At 42.5% G+C, this 24,214-nt stretch overlaps 1 protein-coding gene across 1 annotated transcript in view; it reads right to left on the reverse strand.

Moving 5' to 3' along the window:
- The window catches only part of GALNTL5 (polypeptide N-acetylgalactosaminyltransferase like 5), a 39,683-nt gene extending 26,962 nt beyond the window's left edge, over positions 1-12,721 (reverse strand). Inside the window, exons 1-2 of the mRNA XM_045564529.1 lie at positions 12,455-12,721; positions 8,136-8,256 (exon numbers count right to left, since the gene is read on the reverse strand). Coding sequence (XP_045420485.1) covers positions 8,136-8,256; positions 12,455-12,704 — 371 coding nt within the window. The 5' untranslated portion in view covers positions 12,705-12,721. The remainder of the gene's footprint in view (positions 1-8,135; positions 8,257-12,454) is intronic.
- Between the last annotated feature and the right edge of the window lie 11,493 nt (positions 12,722-24,214).

Below are 24,214 nucleotides of genomic sequence, written 5' to 3' on the forward strand. Positions count from 1 at the left end.
GTAGTATAAACACAAATTATACCCGTATTTTAGTTTCTATTATAAAAATGAATTACTAGACTCATACACATGGAAAGGTTCACATTAACTTTACTGTGCCCCCTTCAAAGAAAACTCGCTGTGCTCTATTCTTATATTTATGGAGTCTGTTGCAACACAAAAGGGTAGCAGATACGGTGTAATTGGATTTCTTCCAAGTACTTGACAAAAATGTTTTATTATTTTTTTGTGTACACAAAAGAACGATAGAAGCTGAATTCTAGTAATATTAGTCATTAACTGTTAATTACAGTTTGGATTGCTATATTATTTGGTTGTATTTTGAAATATTTTGGTTGTAAATTTCAGAAACCTGCTAGAGCTAACTTAAACAAAAGAAAGGGACGTATATTGTAAGGTGACCCGAATGTCTCACAGGACCTAGTTACAGGAATGCAGCTGGAGCCTCAAAGAGCTATTGGAACGAGATGCTTGAGTGACATCTGGACACTCTCTGCATCTCTGCTCTTATCTTTACATCTGGGCATGATATAATGATAATAATAATAGCAACATCAACCTACCTCACAGGGTTGTGAGAGTTCAATGAATTAGCCTGTGTGCGATGCTCAGAATAGGGCCTGGCATACTGAAGTATTAATATGCAAGGCTCACTATGATTATTATTCTCTCTCTGCAACTGGGCTAGTTTCCACTTCTTTAAGTCCACAGAGTGGTAAATGTGCTTGATATCAGCATATCTTATAGTCCAGCACCCAAGGAGAAACTGATAGGATTTTCTCTTTCCCAAGACCAAAAATTTACAGGAAAAATTCACTGGCCCAGCTTGGCCCAGGAGCCCATCCCTGGGCTCGACAACTGGGGCTAAAACGTAGAGTCAAAATATAAAATCATTGTTCCCACTGCAATCATGTGAAAAGGGGAGCGCTCCCTGGAAAGCACCGGGAAAGGAGTGCTGGGAAGGCAATCCTACAGGAATCCTGGACAGTACCTTCAGGATACGTATGAGTTGAAGTCACCGTGAAAGGAGAGGGCCTTGTCCTGGTCAACATCTTTATCCCAGACTAGATGAAGATACAGAAGGCATGCCTACTAAGTGGAAGCTGGCTATGTGAGATACAGAACCAGGAAAAGACCAGAATGGGAGTGAGGGGTACACGTGATATCCTGCACACGGGTCTGCAACATTCAACGGGAACATACGGCTGTGCAGAAACATGTGAAAAAGTAAATGAAAGGCTCAAATTCCAGTCAGATCACTGAGTTATGAGAAAGGAAATAGTAGAGGCAGAGAGAACATGATGGTGCTAGGCTGAATTAATCGAAGGAGAATACCAAGAATGAGAGAGGTAGGGGTGGTTCAGGGTGACTTGCTGCTTTTAATATATCTCTAAAATTCAGTCCTAATTTTAAGAAAACTAGAAATAAATGGAGTCCCTTCTCGTTGATGAAGGCGGCAGAGCCTAAAACCATGCCACATGAGGACTCTTCAGACTTCCAAGAGAGCCTGGTTGTGTGGGATTTTCTAAATTCATCAATAAATGTTGCTGTGGTATTTCTTTTATTTATTTATTTTTTTGAGACAGTCTCACTCTGCTGCCTGGGCTAGAGTGAGTGCCGTGGTGTCAGCCTAACTCACAGCAACCTCAAACTCCGGGGCTCAAGCAATCCTTCTGCCTTCGCCTCCCGAGTAGCTGGGACTACAGGCATGTGCCACCATGCCCGGCTAATTTTTTTCTATATATTTTTAGTTGTCCAGTTAATTTCTGTCTATTTTTTCAGTAGAGATGGGGGTCTCGCTCTTGCTCAGGCTGGTCTCGAACTCCTGAGCTCAAACGATCTGCCCACCTCGGCCTCCCGGAGTGCTAGGATTGCAGGCGTGAGCCACCATGCCCAGCCTGCTGTGGTATTTCTATCTAGAAAAACTTTTCCAACTTAAATGAGTGATTTTTAAGAGTAAAAATAAGTTGGACAAGGCCTAGGTTGGGTCGTCCTCAGTGAGCCGATCTATTCTTTTCTGATCATATAAATTAACAATACTATAATACAAAGCAGGACTGTTATGGGTTGAAAGGCGTCCTCCAAAATTCAAACAGTAAAGTCCTAAGCCCCAGTATCTCAGAATGTGACCTTATTTTAAGACAGGGTCTTTAAAGAAGTAATCAAGTTAAAATGAGGTCATTAGGATGGGCCCTAGTCCAGTATGACTGGTGTTCTTATAAAAGGGGGAACTCTGGACACAGAGACAGACTCGCACAAAGGGAAGGTGATCTGAAGAGACACAGGGAGCAAGCAGATGGCCATCTACAAGCCAAGGAGAGAGTCTGGAACAGATCCTTCCTTTACAGCCCTCAGAAGGAACAAACCCTGCCAACACCTTGATTACAGGCTTCTGGTCTCCAAAACTATGAGAGAATAAATTTTTGTTGTTTAAGCCACAAAGTTTATGGTACTTTGTTACAACAGCCCTATCAAACCAATATAAGGATATACAACTTTAACATGCATAAATATCACCTGGGGTTCTTGCTGGATGCATATTTTAATTAAGTAGCTCTGGGGTGGGGCCCAGGGATCTAGGTGGGTAACAAGGTCCCAGGGGCTGCTGGTCCTCAGGCCACACTGAGTGAGAAGGGCCACCATTTACAATGGGCAGGGGCACCATTATAATGACAACCTTCATATTGTTTTCCATGTGGCTATACTAACTTAAATTCCCACCGTGTAAAATGGTCCCCTTTCTCCACATCCTTGTCAGCATCTAGTGCTTGGTAGCATAATAGGGTGACTATAGTTAACAATAATTTATTGTGTAGTTTAAAATAATTAAAGGAGTATATTTGGAATGTTCCCAACACAAAGAAATGATAAATGTTTGAGGTGATGGATATCCCAATGACCCTGATTTGATCATTACACTTTGTATTATGTCTTTGTATCAAAATAGCATATGTACCCCATAAATATGTACAACTGGTATGTACCCATAAAAATTAAAAATAGGCCGGGTGCGGTGGCTCACGCCTGTAATCCTAGCTCTGGGAGGCCGAGGCGGGTGGATCGCTCGAGGTCAGGAGTTCGAGACCAGCCTGAGCAAGAGTGAGACCCCGTCTCTACCAAAAAACAGAAAGAAATTATCTGGCCAACTAAAAATATATATACAAAAAAATTAGCCGGGCATGGTGGCTCATGCCTGTAGTCCCAGCTACTCGGGAGGCTGAGGCAGTAGGATCGCTTAAGCCCAGGAGTCTGAGGTTGCTGTGAGCTAGGCTGATGCCACGGCACTCACTCTAGCCCGGGCAACAAAGTGAGACTCTGTCTCAAAAAAAAAAAAAAAAAAAATTAAAAATAAAAAAACTAAAAAGAAGTCTCAAATAAATAAAATCATAAATTAAAGAGACATAACAATTGATACCACAGAAACACAAAGGATCATAAAAAACTACTATAGACAATTATATGCTGACAAATTGGATAACCTAGAAGGAATGGGTAAATTCCTGGAAACATACAAGCTACCAAGACTGAATCATTAAGAAACTGAAAATCTAGGCCGGGCGCGGTGGCTCACGCCTGTAATCCTAGCACTCTGGGAGGCCGAGGCGGGCAGATCGTTTGAGCTCAGGAGTTCGAGACCAGCCTGAGCAAGAGCGAGACCCCGTCTCTACTAAAAATAGAAAGAAATTATCTGGCCAACTAAAAATATGTATACATAAAAATTAGCCGGGCATGGTGGCGCATGTCTGTAGTCCCAGCTACTCGGGAGGCTGAGGCAGTAGCATCGCTTGAGCCCAGGAGTTTGAGGTTGCTGTGAGCTAGGCTGACGCCACGGCACTCATCTAGCCCGGGCAATAAAGTGAGACTCTGTCTCAAAAAAAAAAAAAAAAAAAAAAGAAACTGAAAATCTGAAGAGACCAATAATGAGTAAGGAGATTGAATCAGTAATAAACATATCCCATCAAAAAGAAAAGCCTAGGACTGGAAGACTTCACTGCTGAATTCTACCAAAAATTTAAAGAAGAACTAACATCAATTCTCCTCAACTTTTCCAAAAAAACGAAGAGGAGAGAATACTTCCAAACTCATTTTATGAGGCCAGTATTACCCTGATACAAAAAACAGACAAGGACACTACAGGAGAAGAAAATTATAGGCCAATATCCTTGAGGAACACAGATGAAAACATCCTCAAGAAAATACTAGCAAACCAAATTCAACAGCACGTTAAAAGGATCATTCACCATGGTAGAGTAGAATTTCTCCCTAGGATGCAAGAGTGATTCAACATTACCAAATCAATAAATATGGAACACCACACTCAGAGAATGAAGGACAAAAACCACATCATCATCTCAATAGATGCAGAAAAAAATATTTGACAAAATTCAACATCATTTTGTGATTAAAAATCCTTAACAAATTAGGTATAAAAGGAATGTACTGCAACACAATAAAGGCCATATATGACAAACCCACAGCTAACATCATGATCAATGGCAAAAAGTTGAAAGCTTTTCCTCTAAGAAAAGGAACAAGACAAGGATGCCTATTCTTGCCACTTCTGTTGGACATAGTACTGGAATTCCTAGCCAGAGCAATTAGGCAAGAGGAAAAAATAAAAGGCATTCAAATCAGAAAGGAAGAAGTTAAGTTGTCTCTGTTTGCAGATGACATGATCTTATATATAGAGAACCCTATACACTCCACAAAAAACTGTTAGAACTGATAAACAAATTTGGTTATGTTGTAGGATATAAAGCCAAAATAAAATATCAGTAGTCTTTCTATACACTAACAACAAACTATCAGAAAAAAAAAATCAAGAAAACAATCCCACTTATAACAGCTAAAAAAAAAAAATCTTACGAAAATATTTAACCAAGGAGGTAAAAGATCTGTACACTGACAACTATAAAACATTGATGAAAGAAATTGAAGAAGACACAAATGAAAAGATACCATATGTTCATGGATTAGAAGATTTAATATTGTTTAAATGTCCATACTACCCGAAGTGATCTACAGATTCAATGCAATTTCTATCAAAATTTCAATGTCATTCTTCAGATAAATAGAAAAAACAATCCTAAAATTCATACAGAACCACAAAAGACCCCAAATACCCAAGGCAATGTTGAGCAAAATGAACAAAGCCAAAGGCATCACACCACCTGATATCAAAATCTGCTGCAACCCTATAGTATTAATAGCAACCAAAAATAGCATGGTACTGTCAATGCTGTGTGTGGAAACAAAAAGAAAAAATATTTTTTAAAACTCCCAGCATAGTACTGGCATAAAAACAGGCACATAGACCAATGGAACAGAATAGAGAGGCCAGAAATAAATCCATGCATTTATGGTCAATTGATTCTCAATGCCAAAAACATATTATGGAGAAATGACAGTCTCTTCAACAAATGGTACTGGGAGAACTGGGTATCCACATGCGTAAGAATGAAATTAGACTCTCATCTTACAACATATACAAAAATCAACTGAAATTGATTTAAAATTTAAACATAAGACTTGAAACTGTAAAACTATTACAAGAACACATAAGGGAAAAACTCCATGACATTGGTATGGGCAATGATTTTTTCGATATGACCCCAAAAGCACAGGCAACAAAAGCAAAAATAGACAAATGGGATTGCATCAAATTAAAAAGCTTTTGCACAGCAAAGGAAACAATCAACAGAGTGAAGAGACAACCTACAGAATGAGAGAAAATATTTGCAAACCATGCATCTGACAAAAGGTTAATACCCAAAATATATAAGGAACTCAAACAACTCAATAGTAAGAAAATAAACAACCTGATCAAAAAATCAGCAAAGGACCTGAACAGACATTTTTCAAAAGAAAATATACAAATGGCCAATAGGTACATGAAAAAATGATCACCATCACTAATCATCAGGGAAATGCAAATTAAAACAATGAGATACCACCTCACACCTGTTAGAATGGCTATTATCAAAAAGACAAAAGATAACAAGTATTGTCAAGGATATGGAGAAAAGGGAATCATTGCACACTGTTGGTGGGAATATAAATTAATATAGCCATTTTGAAAAACAGTATAACCCAGCAATCCCACTTCTAGGTATATATCTAAAGGATATGAACTCAGTATGTTGAAGAGGTATCTGCACTCTCACATTCATTGCAGCATTTTTCACAATGGCCAATATATGGAATCAACCTAAGTGTCCATCAACGGCTGAGGGGTAAAGAAAATGTAGTACATGTACACAATGAAATACTATTCAGCCTTAAAAAAGAAGGAAATCTTGTCATTTGCAACAACATGGATGAACCTGAAGGACATTATGTTAAGTGAAATAAGCCAGGCACAGAAAGACGAATACCACATGATCTTACTCATTGTGAAACCTAAAATAACATATTGTATACTCGAAAATTGCTAAGAGAGTAGATTTTAAGTGCTCTTAGCACAAAAAATGGTAAGTGTGTGAGGTACTGCATGTTAATTAGCTTGATTTAGCCATTCCACAATGTATACATATATTAAAACATCATGTTGTACATCATAAATATATACAATTTTAATTTTTGATTAAAAAATAAAAACTAAATTAAAAAAAGGCAATGCTGAAATGGAAATTCCATTTAATGAAATAATATGGTTACTATAATAATGGCTGAAAATCTACTTGGACCCAAAATAGTAGTACCTACTCTTAGCAGTTAAAATGTATTATTTTGTATTAAAATGTATTATTAATATAGTAGTGTTCTTCATACAGAATTAAATTTCCAATTAAATTAGTTAATATTTTTAATATTAAACAGCAAAATCCACTTCCCTTATTGGACAAATATCTCTAAACTTTCTGTTTTTCCTAACAAACAATCATGTGTTATGGGGAATGGAAACAAAGGCATTCACACTATTTTAGAAAATGAGATTTAGGGGGAAGAAATTGTGGCACATAGAGAAACTCATAAACTAAAGGCATTCAAATATATTGACCTTCCTTTGTGGCAGTTAATATTCAGCTGAGTAAAACATTGTCCCCTAAATGAAATTCATTTCATGTTCTATGGTTTGAGTAAATTTAAATTATTTTTCTTCTATTATGATCCAGATAGATCATGTGTAATTGTGTACAATCACTACATCTCTTGAGTATGCTGTATCATAAGTGATATTTGTGGCTCCAAATGTTTGTGCTGCACACAAACTGCAATGAAGCAAAGTGCCCTACTTGCTCCTGTTTCCTGGAACTTGGCCTTTGTCTATTTTAGGGGAAGATGTCTGTATACATTAAGTATTTCTCATTTAGTTGAAGCAGACTATCACCCCTTTTTACCTGAAACCATCAGAACCTAACAGATATTAAAAAGGCATTAACACATACATGCTATGACATGGATGAGCCTTCAGGACCTTACGCTGTGTGAAATAAATAAACCAGTCACGAAAAAGACAAATACTGTATGATTCTACTTATATGAGGTACCTAGAGTTGTCAGATTCATAGAGACACAAAGTAGAATGGTGGTTGTCAGGGCTGGGAGGAGGAGGAAATGGGAAGTTGTTTAATGGATACCGGGTTTTCGTTTGGGGTGATGAAAAAGTTCTGGAGATGGATGGTATTGACGATTGTACAACAGTGTGAATGTACTTAATATCACTAAATTGTACATTTAAAAGTGGCTAAAAAGGTAACTTTTATGTTATATGTATTTTACCACAAATTTTTAAAAAAATGCATTAACACAAATGATTGAAGGAACAATTTCAAAAAAGCATACTTTGAAGGAAAAAATAGGTATCTGTCCAAGACATTTTATATCAGGAATAAATCCCTTTTGGCCAGAACCCCTTCTTGGTGATTTAATGAAAAGATGTGTGGGTGACTCAATTCTTGGCGCCCTCCAGAGCACACTCTGTGCCAATGGAGAAGATATTCTTTACACTATGAGCATTGGAATCTTGAAATGGCATCTTGACATTATCTGACTTCAAGCTCTAAAAATAAGACTATATTATAAGACTAAATCTAAAAATAAGTCTATATTGTAAGACTTCTAATATGCTAAAATTAAAATCTGGTTACTAACTGGTTTTTAAATACATATCTATATAGGTAGAAGGAACATACATTTTATGTCTGGTATCTGGTACATCTCTCTCAAAGCCCACACGTCTACTGATAATGGTATTAAATCCATATTTTGAAAGTCCATCAAGAAATTCTGGGTCCGTATAGTTAAAATTCTTACCTGAAAGAAAAGGTTGTTAGAGTCACGTAAGTAAAGGCTGACTGCTGTCACAGCGATACAGAACAACAGGAACGACTCTATCCTGAATTCACACCTTTCACAGTCACGCAAGTTATGTTCTTGGAATCTAAACTACCCCCAGATGACAAGGTTAAAGGTGGGAACACAGAGTATTTACACAAATCAAAGCAGATTCTTTAACAAAGTATGAACAACTGGCTACTCTTCAGTAACTAAGTCTTCCATGGAAGGAAGCTGCTCAGCCGTAGTGTAAAATTCACAGCTGTAGCGTGAAATTGTAGTCACAGAATGATTTAGGGAAGGGCAAGAACGAGAGCTGAAATTCCTCTCCGAAAATTCCATTACTGAGAATAAAACAAGTTGACAGAGGACAACCCAAATCAGTCATAACCATAAATGAAGTTGGGGTAAATTCACTAATAAAAGATAAAATCTTTTAGGTGGGACTAAAAAACAAAATGTAGTCATAAAAGATACATAAAATAAGCTAAAATGGTTAAAAGCAAAAGAACGGTCAAAGAATACAGGAGTCAAAAATATCTTTGTAAAAAGTATATAATTCACTGGAAGAAGCATACAGTCACTTTAGACTAAGAGATATGAGTCAAAATAGACTTAATAGTAATGAGCTTGTACTCAGTGACATCAAAAAGCTGCAACTAAATGCCCAAGGAGTGCTTTCCAAAATTAATACAAAAGGCTGTATGTGAAGGGAGTTCCGGTCAAGATGGAGCAGCCCATTCCTTTGAGATCCTCTTCCTTACAACTGAAAAGTCCTGGACGTAACAGATAAACATAGGAGGGCTCTGAAAGATGCTGGTCACCTAAGGGCCTCAGGACTTGACGAAGGACATGGTGAGCTCTGCAGATTCTCTTACTGCCTCCCATAACTCACAGGGGGCTGTGGAAGCCTCTACCTGGACATCCCAATACGCACAGACAAAAAAAGCTCCAAGATAAGCCCGTTCTGCCTAGCTGAAGAGCTGGAGAAAGGGTAGCCTAACCACAGGAAACTTAGCAATCCCTACCCTGGTCTGGTCAAACACCACTGGGGCTGAGCAGAACCCGATCGTTCGTTGAGCAGAAGCAGGCACGTTCTGGGTGGTGTTGGCAGGCTCAGCAGAAGCTGGCTTGGAGCCCTACCTGGTGGAAGCAAGTGACACTCCAATTCTCCTTAAATTAGTGTCAGTGGCGTGGTGAGCCTTCAACCCCATCTGGCAGCAATTAGAATTAGCGAGGTTCTGCGCTCCACATTCTCCAAGCCCTTGGTGTGGGCAGGGCTCAGTGGAGAGCTGAACCTCCACCCCCCACGTGGCAGCAACAAGAGAGAAACAGGTGGTGTGAGTCAAGGTAGTTGATATTTCACTTCTCTCCTTCCCTGGTGCCAGCGAGGCCCCTTGGGGAACTGAGCCTCTCCTATTTGGCATCAATGAGGCAGAACAAGGGGATGGGAGGCAGGGCTAGTTTACATTCTGCTTCCCCATCTTCCCCTTGGTGTCAGCAGGACCCAGCAGAGAGCTGAAATCAGAGACAACATCATGCAAGTCAGTGCCCCATTTCACGGGGATGGTATCAGCGCAGCCAAAGGGCGACTTCCCCTCCATCCATCTGCAGTGAGGCAATGTACTGAGTGGTGTCCATGGGCCCAGCAGGAAGCTGAACACACACCCTCACCTGATCCCTTTGCTGCACCTCAACAGGGAGACTGCCTACTGAAAAGAAGCTTAAATAGGATCCAAAGTCTCACAACACCCAAAATGTCCAGGATACAATAAAAAATCATTTCTTATAACAAGAACCAGGAAGATTGCAAATTGAATGAAAAGACAATCAACAAATGCCAACACTGAGATGAATCAGAGGGGGGAATTATTTGATTAGGATGTTAAAGGAGCTGTCATAAAAATGCTTGAAACAAATGGGAAAAAAATCTCAGCAAAGAAATAGAAATTATATGGAAAGAATCAAATGGAAATTATAGAATTGAATAATACAATAATCTAAATAAACATTGGAGGAGCTTACTATTGGAGTGGTGATACGAAGGATAGGCTCAATGAACTTAAGGACAGATGAACAGAATTTACCCGATGTGAACAGAGAAAATAAACTGAAAAAAAATGAAGAGAGTCTCAGGGACCTGTGAGCTAACAAGGGAGCTAAATTCATATTATAGGAGTTATAGAATGAGAGGAGAGAAAATAAGATTGAAAAAGCACTATAAGAAATAACGGCTGACACTTTCCCAATTTGGGGAAAGATGGAAATCTACAGTGTCAAGAGGGTGAGCAAACCCTCAAATGCGTAACTGTTTATTTCTGTGGAATGAGGGGATCAGATGCTTCCATTTTTGCCCGTGATTCTTCTATATCTCTGTCATCCCCACAGCTTGACTTGTTTCATTGTCAGCAGGCAGCTTGTTTCATACTCCACTCACTTTATATGCAAAGCCCAGCACATAGTGAATATCTAGTTAACATTCATTGTGAGGGAAGGAAATAAACTACTGAGCACGTACTCAGTGTCTGGGGTTCATACACCTTTTTTCAGTCTACTGAAAAAACACCTTTCTCAGGTAGGTATCACTACTTTAGTTTTTGAAGATGTTGATATAGAAATTCAGAGATTTAATTATCAGGATCATAATGATAGCTAACTGGAGCCTTAGTTCTGCCACTTACTATATATTTGAAGGGTTATTTTTCTAAGCCTCAGTTTCCTTATCCATAAGGTGAGAATTCATAAGAGTTAGGATGGGGTGGCAAATTTAGCAAAAATAAAACAAAACAACCTGGAAGTATGTCCCAAAGGGAATATTCTTTTTTTTTTTTTTTTTTTTTTGAGACAGAGTCTCGCTCTGTTGCCCGGGCTAGAGTGCCATGGTATCAGCCTAGCTCACAGCAACCTCAAACTCCTGGGCTCAAGCGATCCTCCTGCCTCAGCCTCCCAAGTAGCTGCGACTACAGGCATGTGCCACCATGCCCGGCTAATTTTTTTTCTATATATATTTTTAGCTGTCCATATAATTTCTTTCTATTTTTAGTAGAGACGAGGTCTCGCTCTTTCTCAGGCTGGACTCGAACTCCTGACCTCGAGCGATCCTCCTGCCTTGGCCTCCCAGAGTGCTAGGATTACAGGCATGATATAAAGGCTATTAAACAAGTGTCTAAGACAGAGATAGTAAGAAGGCCAGCATCCTGATCCTTGGACTCTATGACCAGCCACTGGCCACAGCTATAGTTTCTGCACAGATCTGCCCCAGGCAAGAGGACAGGCAAGTGACTGCTACTAGCTGGAGCGTCAGTTCCAAACCCATATGTGGCCTCCGGTGCTTGGACCGATCTCATGCCATCACAAGACTGTTTCACTTGGTGGAGAAGTGGGGTCCACTCACATTCCAGAAAGCAACACTGCTCTCCTGGAGGCTCATCCCTGTGAGTGGTAGGACTCTAAGAGCCAAAATTAGGGTGTGACCTAAGAGAAAAGGGCAGGGGACCTGCAGAGGGGCTGTTATGGGCCACAGGCTTGAGTCGTGGGGTGGGGTTTGGGGCCAACACCTGGTCATCTAAGAGGATAGCCACACAGAGTGGGGATCCACAGAATGGGGGCCTATTTCTTAAGGCTTTAATTTCTGCATCTTTGTTTGGGTTGATTTTGTTAAAGTAAGTCTTCATGAGTGTGAACATAGGACAAAAGTCTTACAAATATAACGATGAGTGAAAAAAACAAATTCTAAAAAGATATGTACATCAGAATATCTACAAATATATTAAAAAATACATAATACTATATTTTGCTTAGGGATAATATACAGAGGAAGTGCAAAGGCATGCATGAGAAAGAAACCCATCCCTTCAGGTGAGCTACGAGCTCTGAGGTTGGAGGTAGGGGAAGGAAGGGGGTAAAGTTTTTACTGTACCTGTTAAAATTTATTTCTTTGCAAAACAGAAAGCTATCTGAAGCAAATACAGCAAATTATATAAAAATGTTAAATGTAAGTGGTAAGTATATGCATGCCTGCTTTATTTTCTGTGTATTAATTTATGCATATATATAAAATATTCATAATTTAAAAATTAAATTGCTCTGAAAAGGACATTCTCTTCCTCTTCCAAATTTTAAATTTGTGGTATACTGTTCTTTTAAAATGGCTAACAGAGAAAATCAAAATACTTACCTAACATAGCAAATGGTCGCAATTTTTCAGGCTCACGTTTGACTGTTACATGTCGTTTTGATATTTGCTCTGATTCACGGCTAATTTGTTGCTGCAGATTTTGTTCAAGGAACCAAGCTGGTATAGGCTCCTGGCTTCTCTTCTGCCAGTTGCTCACATCGTTATGGTGCGTATTTATTAAAAACAGAGCCGCCCAGATCCCAGATGTCAAGGACGCACAGAATAAATATCGAATTATGCCCTTTCTCATTGTAAGCCTACCGTTACCCATGGTCCATTTTTTAATTTCCTAAATCAGAACGATTAAAGAGAAGCAGTATTAGATAGTCCAATGTTTACAGATCATCTACTTGGCTCGAATTCAATTTCCAGTGTCTTAAAGACAGGTATCAGTCCTTACATACATAAAGTGTATCTTTTTTATATTAGCACACACTCTTTTTCTTGTTTATTTGTGGGTTTTTTTTTTTTTTTTTCTGAGACAGAGTCTTACTCTGTCACCCAGGCTAGAGTACAGTGACGTCAAGCTCACTGCAACCTCAGACTCCTGGCCTCAAGCAATCCTCTCACCTCAACTTCCCGAAATGCTAGGATTATAGGTGTGAGCCACCACACCCAGCCTAGCACAAACCTCTTAAAATCGATATTCATAAGATTACCTAACACCAAGGTGTATAACATGTTTATAAAGCACACAGCATCATTTAAAGCCATTGGCGCATACGCCTGTGCAGACAGGAAATAAGGTGACGAGGGCTTACTCATCCCTAGTCCATGGCTAATCCATCTTGGAGTGAGAGCATGCATCTCTAAAAATCTTATGTGACACCAATCAGGTTGTTAAAAAATGTAAAAACACACAATGTCACAAGCTGAAGAGAAAGTAGGCAATGGGAACTGTGGTCCGCTGTACATTGGTATGATGAATTTGGCAGTATGTAGCTAAGTTGAGGATATATAAATATATAGTATGATAAAGCAGTTCCATTCCTAGGAATCTATCCTAAAGAGACTCATGAAATTAGATATGTCTCTCACCTAAAGAGACTCATCATGAGGCATGTACAAGAATGTTTATTGAAGTGATGTTTGTAATAGTAAAAAACTAGGTACAGCTTAAAGTTTCCCTCAATAGAATTGATAAAATGAAGCTCTTCATTCAGTAACGAAAATGGATCAACTAGAGACACATACGTAATGTTGTAAATCTAAAAAACATAATGTGCAAAAACCAAGTAGGGTATGATGTAAGTCTGGAAAACACGAGAAGCAGTATGATGGTTTACGGACGTTCTCATATATATCAAACGCACGGAAAAACCACACCTGGGACCTGCCTCTCGGGCAGGTGCTGGGGGGAGAACAGGCTCCTACCCTGTTGTTCTTACTGCTTATTTTTCAAAAAGCTCTGAAGAAAACAAGCCCAAACCATATGGTTCGATAGAGCTGATGGGTGCGACACAGCGTTTACGATACTTTTCTCTGTGTTTCCCTTAGGTTTGAAGCTGTTCACAGTTCGTCAAAAAAGGAAGAAGCTCTTGAGAGCCTTCCTTTAAAGATGATAGACTGAACACGTGTGTCTGTCTCCTCTCCATCTTGACTCGACAACAAATAAAAATAAAGCTAAAAATTTTAACACGTGCTTGGAAGACAGGAAGTTATTGGATATGTGGTGACACTTTGGAAAGGCAGAGGACGTCATGGCCCACAGTGTGCAGGGGGAGGACTCTGAAGTGGAAACAAGCAGCTCAGGGCTTCGGGTGACACATGGCTTGAGGAAAGGCCACAGATCAGAGTAGTCAGCTCTCTCCACAGTTTGCTTTAAAATGTGAGTCTTTAGAGTCAGGAAAACATGACCATGCTTTAGATATTGTCACAACTAATTATTCTGTAAACAATCGGCATTTTTTAACCCCAGCTTTCCTAGGACAATCTTAGTACTGCGCTCCATACAAGATCTATGACTTTCTGATACTAAGGGGTTTTCCTATGATGTTTTTGAATAAGTAATACGTTCATTTGGTATACATTTTAAGAGTATAAAGAAGTTCATAATGAAAATTGGCCCTGTTTTTCAAAGCTATCGAAATGTCCAATCCACCTTTAGGATGGCATAACCAGCCTGGCCTGCTCCCCCATTAAAAAAAAAAAAATCGGGTAAGTCTGCTTAATCCTCATCCCCAGAGCTAGCGTCCCAGCAGGAGGCTGGTTTGAGGGGAAAGGCTCTCCATCCTTGTGCCCACCTGTAGCACAGGGAGATCAGCCCACCTACCACTGAGATACCTGCATTGGCTGCTTTGTGACTGATGTACTTCCCAGGCACAGTCATAGCTGAAGTCAGGCAGGGCTCTATGACAAGGAACCGAAAGATGTAATTTTTTTTCTGGGTGGCAGACTTTGAGGTGCCTGGATGCCAGGCAACACCTGAGTGTGCTGGGGGCCCTGCCACGCGGTAGCACTCAGAATGCAGCGTCAGCCTGCCTCACAAAGCCCGATGACATCACACGGGCTTTGTGTGATAGTGTCACTGGCCCCAGAGCCCTCGCCTGTGAGCTCCAACCAGCAGGTGTAATCCAGGAGTTCCAAAGTTCAAAGGGCCCCTTGGGAGAGATTGAAAATCCTCACCATCAGCTGAGGAAACAGGGAAAGTCTCTTATTGGGTCAAAATCCAGGGTGTCTCCCTTCTCTAGGCTACGCCTAACTTTGATCTCTTCAGGAATAAACTGAAGAAAAAGAACAGACTGTCAGAATATCTCAAGAAATGTAAGGATAAGCCAGAAGTTTATTTCACTGCCTTTTAATTTTTACTCCATTACTGAAAATCTTATTTATAGGTTAGTACAGGAGTTCAGCCAAATGCTTCTGAACTTTCTTCTTTTTTAACATACCTGAGCAGAATTGACCCTCTGATCTTTGAGGAGGCGACTCAGTCTTTTTCCTGGAACTAGACATCAGCTTAAAAGCCTGTGAGAGGAACAGGTGTCTTGGGGCCCCTATGTAACCTCCCCAAACTGACCTTCTAGGCCAGAGGCAATGGACAATGCTGACCACCTGGGGAAGATACATAGGCACCAATGACCTCCTGGGGCAGATACAATAAGTAATAATGACCTTCTGGGGCACGTAATTGTATACTGAGTTCCTGGGACAGAAGCATGGGCTATAATGACCTCCTGGGGCATCTGGATGGAATAAAATGACCTACTGGAGCCAATACATGGCCAAAAATGACCACCTGCAGGAAGTGATAGGTGGGCAATACTGACCTCCTGGGGCTGATATAATGGGCAGTAATGACCTACTGGGGCTGATTAAATGGGATACTTATCTCCTGGGAGAGATGCCAGGGGAATAATGACCTCCTAGGCCAGATATAATGGGATGTAATAACCTCTAGGGCTGATAGATAGACAATAATGACCTCCTGGGACCAAGAAAGGGGGTGAAAATAACCCCGTGGGGAAGACACAATCTGCAGATACATTGGGCAATAATGACCTCCTCAGCCAGATTGCTAGGCAATAATGACATACTGGGGCAAATACGTAGGGCAATAATGACGTCCTGGGGCACATGGTTGGAGTAATGACCTACGGGGCAGATACAATGAGCAATAATGAACTCCAGGGGCAGACATATTGGGCAATAGTGACCTCCTGGGGTAGATGCTGGGGCAATAATGACCTCCTGGGATGATACAATGAGCAATAATGACCTCATGGGGCAGATACATTGGGCAATAATGACTTTCTAGGGCACAGGGTGAGGCAATAATGACCTCCTGGGATGATACAATGGGCAATAATGACCTCATGGGAGAGATATATTGGCCAATAATGACGTTCTGGGGCAGAGAGTTGGGCAGTAATAACATCGTGGGAAGATACCAATCGACAATAATGAACTCAGGGGCAAATACATTGGGCAATAATGACCTCCTGGGACAGACACCATGGGGAATAATGACCTCCTGGGGCAGATAGAATGGGCAATAATGACCGTCTGGGGCAGATGATTGGGCAAGAGTGACCTGGGGTGATACAATGGGCAATACTGACCTCGTGTGGCAGATATAGTGGTCAATAATAACCTCCTGGGTCAGATACAATGAGCAATAATGACCTCCTGGGGCAGAGAGAAGGGTAATAATGAGCTCTCGGAGCAAATGGTTGCATAATATTCAACCTCTGGGACAGAGAATTGGGCAATAATGACCTCAAGGGTAGATGGTTGGTCAATAAGGACCTCCTGGGGCAGATACAATAAGCAATAATGACCTCTTGGTCAGATGGTTGGGCAATAATGACCTCCTGGGGCAGAAAGAATGGACAATAATGACTGTCTGGGGCAGATGATTGGGCAAGAATGACCTGGGATGATAAAATGGACAATAATGACCTCCTGGGGCAGATACCATGGGCAATAATGACCTCCAGGAACAGATACACTGGGCAATAATGACCTCTTGGGGCAGATACATTGGGCAGTAATGATTTCATGGGGCAGATACAATGGGCAACAATGATCTCCTGGGATAAGTACATTGGCAATAATGACCTCCTGGTGCAGATGGTAGGCCAATAATGACCTCCTGAGATGATAAAATGGGGAATAATGACCTCCAGTTGAGGGGGTTGTGCAATAATGACCTTGAGCAGTTACATTGGGCAATAATGACCTCCTGGAGCAGATACAGTGAGTGGTAATGATCTTCCAGGGCAGATTGAGGGGAGGGGAAATAATGACCTCATGGGGCAGATGTTTGGGCAGTAATGTCCTCCTGGGGCCGATGGTTGGGCAATAGTCACCTCCTGGGATAATAAAATGGGAAAGAATAACCTGGGGGCGCAGACACAATGAACAGCAATGATCTCCTGGGGCAAATACATTGGGCATCAATGACCTCCTGCGGAAGATACAATGGGCAACAATGATCTTCTGTGGCAAATATATTGGGTAATAATGACGTCCTGGGGCAGATGCTTGGGCAATAATGACCTCCTGGGGCAGACACAATGGGCAACAACGATCTCCTGGGACAAATACTTTGGGCAATAATGACCTCCTAGGGCAGAGTAATGGGCAGTAATGATCACCTGAGCGAAGAGGAGTGGGCAAAATGACCTACTGCAACTGATACAATGGGCAACAACAAAATCCTGGGGCAAATACATTGGGCAATAATGACCTCCTGGGGCAGACACAGTGGATAACAGTGATCTCCTGGGACAAATACATTGGGTAATATTGACCTCCTGGGACAGATGGTTGGGCAATAATGATCTCCTGAGGTAAATTCATTGGGCAATAATGACCTCCTGGGGCAGATACACTGGGCAGTAATGACCTCCTGAGTCAGATGGTTGGGCAATAATGACCTCCTGGGGCAGATTGTTCTGTAACAATGACCTCCTGGGGCAGACACAGTGGGCAACAATGATCTCCTTGGGCAAATACTTTGGGTAATATTGACCTCTTAGAGTAGATAGTTGGGGAATAATGATGCTTGGGATGTTACAATGGGCAATACTGACCTCATGTGGCAGATACAGTGTACAGTAATGACCTTGTGGGGCAAATGGTTGGGCAATAATGACCTCTTGGGGCAGATACAATGGACAACAGTGATGTCATGGGGCAAATAGAGTGGGCAATAATGAGCTTCTGGGGCACATGTTTGGGCAGTAATGACATTGTGGGGAGATAGATTGGGCAATAATGACCTCCTGGGGCAGATAGAATGGGTAATAATGACCTCCTGGGGCAGATGATTGGGCAAGAGTGAGCTGGAATGATACAATGGGCAACACTGACCTCGTGTGGCAGATACAGTGGTCAATAATAACCTTCTGGGTCAGATACAATGAGCAATAATGACCTCCAGGGGGAGATTGTTCTGCAATAATTATCTCCTGGTCAGATGGTTGGGCAATAATGACTTCCTGGGGCAGATTGTTTTGCAATAATGACCTCCTGGGTCAGATAGTTGGGCAATAATAACCTCCTGGGGCAGATTGTTCTGCAATAATGACCTCCTGGTCAGATGGCTGGGCAATAATGACCTCCTGGGGCAGATTATTCTACAATAATGACCTCCTGGGGCAGATTGTTCTGCAATAATGACATCCTGGTCAGATGGTTGTGCAATAATGACCTCCTGGGGCAGGTTGTTCTGCACTAATGACCTCCTGGGTCGGATGATTGGGCAATAATGACCTCCTGGGGCAGATTGCTCTGCAATGATGACCTCCTGGGGCAGACACAATGGGCAACAATGATCTCCTTGGACAAATACCTTGGGTAATATTGACCTCCAAGGGTAGATGGTTGGGCAATAATTACGCTTGGGAGGATACAATGGGTAATACTAACCTCGTGTGGCAGATACAGTGTTCAGTAATGACCTCGTCGGGCAAATGGTTGGGCAATAAAGACCTCTTGGGGCAGATACAATGGACAACAGTGATGTCATGGGGCAGATACATTGGGCAATGACGACCTCCTGGGGCAGATACAGTAGGCAGCAATGATATTCTGGGGCAAATATATTGGGTAATAATGATGTCCTGGGGCAGATGCTTGGGCAATAATGACCTCATGGGAGACATATATTGGGCAATAATGACGATGTATGGCAGAAACAATGAAGAAGAATGATGTCCTGGGGCAAATACATTGGCCAATAATGACCTTCTGGGGCAGATGGTTGGGCAGTAATGACGTCGTGGGGAGATAGATTGGGCAATAATGACCTCCTGGAGCAGGCACCATGGGGATTAATGACCTCCTGTGGCAGATAGAATGGGCAATAATGATCGCCTGGGGCAGATGATTGGGCAAGAGTGAGCTGGGATGATACAATGGGCAATACTGACCTCAGGTGGCAAATACAGTGGTCAATAATAACCTCCTGGGTCAGATGCAATGAGCAATAATGACCCCTGGGGCAGAGAGAAGGGTAATAATGATCTCTAGGGACAGATGGTTGAACAATATTCAACCCCTGGGGCAGATAGTTGGGCAATAATGACCTCCTGGAGCAGATACCTTGGGCAATAATGACCTCCAGGGCCAGATACAATGAGCAATAATGACCCCCAGGGGCAGATACAATGGGCAATAATGACCAACTGGGGCAGATGATCGGGCAAATGTAACCTGGGCTGATAAAATGGGCAACAATGACCTCCTGGGGCAGGTAGAATGGGCAATAATGATCTTCTGGGACGGATTGTATGGCAAGAGTGATCTCCTGGGATCATAAAATGGGCAATATTGACTTCATGTGGCAGATACAGTGGTCAATAATGTAGAGATCATGATAATGGAGATTGCCCATTGTATCTCCCTGAGAAGATCACTCTTGCCCAATCATCTGCCCCAGAAGATCATTATTTCCCATTCTATCAACCCCAGGAGGGCATTATTGCCCATTGTATCTGCTCCAGGAGGTCATTATTGCCCAGACACCTGCCTCAGGACATCATTACTACACAATATATTTGCCACAGGAGATCATTGTTGCCCATTGTATCATCTCAGGAGGTCATTATTGCCCAACCATCTGCCCCACGTGGTCATTATTGACCACTGTATCTGCCACATGAGGTTCTATGGCCCATTGTATCATGCCAGGAGGTCACTCTTGCCCAACCATCTGACCCAGAAGGACATTATTGCCCAGTGCATCTGCACCAGGAGGTCATTATTACCCCAAAACCTGCCCTGGGAGATCTTAGTTGCCCATTGTATCTGCCCCAGGAGGTCCCTGTTGCCCAAACATCTCCCACAGGAGGGCATTATTACTCTTCTCTCTGCCCCAGGAGCTCATCATTACTCAATGTATCTGCCCAAGGATGCCATTATTGTCCAACTATGTGCCTCAGGAGGTCATTATTGACCACTGTATCTGCCACATGAGGTCAGTATTGCCCATTTTATCATCCTAGGAGATCACTTTTGCCCAACCATCTGTGCCCGAAGATCATTATTGCCCATTCTATCAGCCCAGGAGATCATTATTTCCCATTGTATCACCCCAGGAGGTCATTATTGCCCCACCATTGGCCCCTGGAGGTCAATATTGCCCAATGTATCTGCCCCAGGAGGTCATTATTAACCTTCTCTCTGCTCCAGGAGATCACTATTGCTCATTGTATCTGCCCCAGGAGGTCATTATTGCTCAACCATTTGCCCCATGAGGTCATTCTTGACCATTGTATCTGACACACGAAGTCAGTGTTACCCATTGTATCATCATAGTGACCACTTGGGGCATATGGTTGGACAATAATGACCCCCTGGGGCAGACAGTGGGCAACAATGATCTCCCAGGGCAGATGGTTGAGTAATACTAAACCACTGGGACTGATATAGGCAATAATGACCTCCTGGGGCAGATGTTGGGCAATAATGACCAGGATGTCTTTATTATCCAATATATTTGCCCCAGCAGATCATTATTGCCCATTGTATCTGCCCTAGGAGGTCACTATTGCCCCTGGAGCAGATTGTTGGGCAATAATGAACTCCTATGGCAGATTGTTCTGCAATAATGACCTCCAGGGGCAGACACAGTGGGCAACAATGATCTCCTTGCGAAAACACCTTGGGTAATATTGACCTCCTAGGGTAGATAGTTGGGGAATAATGATGCTTGGGATGATACAATGGGCAATACTGACCTCGTGTGGCAGATACAGTGTACAGTAATGACCTTGTGGAGCAAAGGATTGAGCAATAACGACCTTTTGGGGCAGATACAATGGACAACAGTGATGTCATGGGGCAAATAGAGTGGGCAATAATGACCTTCTGGGGCACATGATTGGGCAGTAATGACATCATGGGAAGATAGATTGGGCAATAATGACCTCCTGTGGCAGATAGAATGGGCAATAATGATCGCCTGGGGCAGATGATTGGGCAAGAGTGACCTGGGATGATACAATGGGCAATACTGACCTCGTGTGGCAGATACAGTGGTCAATAATAACCTTCTGGGTCAGATACAATGAGCAATAATGACCTCCAGGGGGAGATTGTTCTGCAATAATGACCTCCTGGATCAGATGGTTGGGCAATAATGACCTCCTGGGGCAGATTGTTCTGCAATAATGACCTCCTGGGGCAGATTGTTCTGCAATAATGACCTCCTGGGGCAGATTGTTCTGCAATAATGACCTCCTGGGGCAGATTGTTCTGCAATAATGACCTCCTGGGTGAGATAGTTGAGCAATAATGACCTCCTGGGGCAGATTGTTCTGCAACAATGACCTCCTGGGGCAGACACAGTGGGCAAAAATGATCTCCTTGGGCAAATCCTTGGGCAATATTGACCTCATAGGGTAGATGGTTGGGCAACAATGGCGCTTGGGATGATACAATGGGCAATACTGACCTCATGTGGCAGATACAGTGTTCAGTAGTAACCTCGTGGGCCAGATGCTTGGGCAATAATGACCTCATGGGAGACATACATTTGGCAATAATGACGATATACAGCAGAAACAATGAAGAAGAATGATGTCCTGGGGCAAATACATTGGCCAATAATGACCTTCTGGGGCAGATGGTTGGGCAGTAATGACATCGTGGGGAGATAGATTGGGCAATAAGGACCTCCTGGGGCAGGCACCATGGGGATTAATGACCTCTTGTGGCAGATAGAATGGGCAATAATGATCGCCTGGGGCAGATGATTGGGCAAGAGTGAGCTGGGATGATACAATGGGCAATACTGACCTCATGTGGCAGATACAATGGTCAATAAAAACCTCCTGGGTCAGATACAATGAGCAATAATGACCTCCTCGGGCGGATAGATAGGCAGTACTGACCTCCCAGGGCAGATACTTTGGGCAATAATGACCTCCAGGGCCATATACAATGAGCAATAATGACCTCCTGGGGCAGATAGAATGGGCAATAATGACCAACTGGGGCAGATGATTGGGCCAAGGTGAACTAGGATGATAAAATGGGCAATAATGACCTCCTGGGGCAGATTCCATGGGCAGTAGGGAGCTCCTGGGGCAGATACAATGGGCAACAATGAGCTCCTCGGGCAAATACATTGGGCAATAATGAGCTCCTGGGGCGGACACAGTGGGTAACAAAGATCTCCTGGGGAAAATACCTTGGAAAATATTGACCTCCTGGGGCAGAGGGTGGGGCAAAATGACCTCCTGGGATGATACAATGGGCAATAATGACCTACTGGGGCAGGTAGAATGGGGCAATCATCATCTTCTGGGGCAGATGGTTGGGCAAGAGTGCCCTCCTGGGATGATACAATGGGCAATATTGACCTCGTATGGCAGATACAGTGGTCAATAATGTAGAGATCATGATAATGGAGATCATTGTTGCCCATTGTATCTGCCCGAGAAGATCACTCTTGCCCAACCATCTGCCCCGGAAGATCATTATTGCCCATTCTATCTGCCCCAGGAGGGCATTATTGCCCAATGTATCTGTGCCAGGAGGTCATTATTGCCCAAACACCTGCCTCAGGACATCATTATTACACAATATATTTGCCACAGGAGATCACTGTTGCCCATTGTATCATCCTAGGAGGTCATTATTGTCCCACCATCTGCCCCACGTGGTCATTATTGACCACTGTATCTGCTGCATGAGGTTGTATTGCCCATTGTATCATCCCAGGAGGTCACTCTTGCCCAACCATCTGCCCCAGGAGGGCATTATTGCCCAATGTATCTGCTCCAGGAGGTCATCATTGCCCAAAAATATGCCCTGGGTGATCTTTGTTGCCCACTGTTTCTGCCCCAGGAGCTCCCTGTTGCCCACTCATCTCCCACAGGAGGTCATTATTACCCTTCTCTCTGCCCCAAGAACTCATTATTACTCAATGTATCTGCCCCAGGAGGTCATTATTGCCCAACTATGTGCCTCAAGAGGTCATTATTGACCACTGTATCTGCCACATGAGGTCAGTATTGCCCATTTTATCATCGCAGGAGGTCACTCTTACCCAACCATTTGCCCCAGAAGATCATTATTGCCCATTCTATCTGCCCCAGGAGGTCATTATTGCCCATTGTATCACCCCAGGAGGTCATTATTGCCCAATGTATCTGCTCCAGGAGGTCATTATTGCCCAACCATTTTCCCCACGAGGTCATTTTTAACCACTGTATATAACATACGTGGTCAGTGTTGCCCATTGTATCATCATAGTGACCCCTTGGGGCATATTGTTGGACAATAATGACCTCCTGGGACAGATTGTTCTGCAATAATGACCTCCTGGGTCAGATAGTTGGGCAATAATGACCTCCTGGGGTAGATTGTTCTGCAATAGTGACCTCCTGGTCAGATGATTGGGCAATAATGACCTCCTGGGGCAGATTGTTCTGCAATAGTGATCTCCTGGTCAGATTGTTCTGCAATAATGACCTCCTGGGGCAGATTGTTCTGCAATAGTGACCTCCTGGTCAGATGGTTGGGCAATAATGACCTCCTGGAGCAGATTGTCCTGCAATGATGACCTCCTGGGGCAGACACAGTGGGCAACAATGATCTCCTTGGGCAAATACCTTGGGTAATATTGACCTCCTAGGGTAGATGTTTGGGCAATAATGATGCTTGGGATGATACAATGGGCAATACTGACCTCGTGTGGCAGATACAGTGTTCAGTAATGACCTCGTCGGGCAAATGGTTGGGCAATAAAGACCTCTTGGGGCAGATACAATGGACAACAGTGATGTCATGGGGCAGATATATTGGGCA

This window comes from Lemur catta, chromosome 11 (assembly GCF_020740605.2).
Source record: "Lemur catta isolate mLemCat1 chromosome 11, mLemCat1.pri, whole genome shotgun sequence".
Taxonomy (NCBI): Eukaryota; Metazoa; Chordata; class Mammalia; order Primates; family Lemuridae; genus Lemur; species Lemur catta.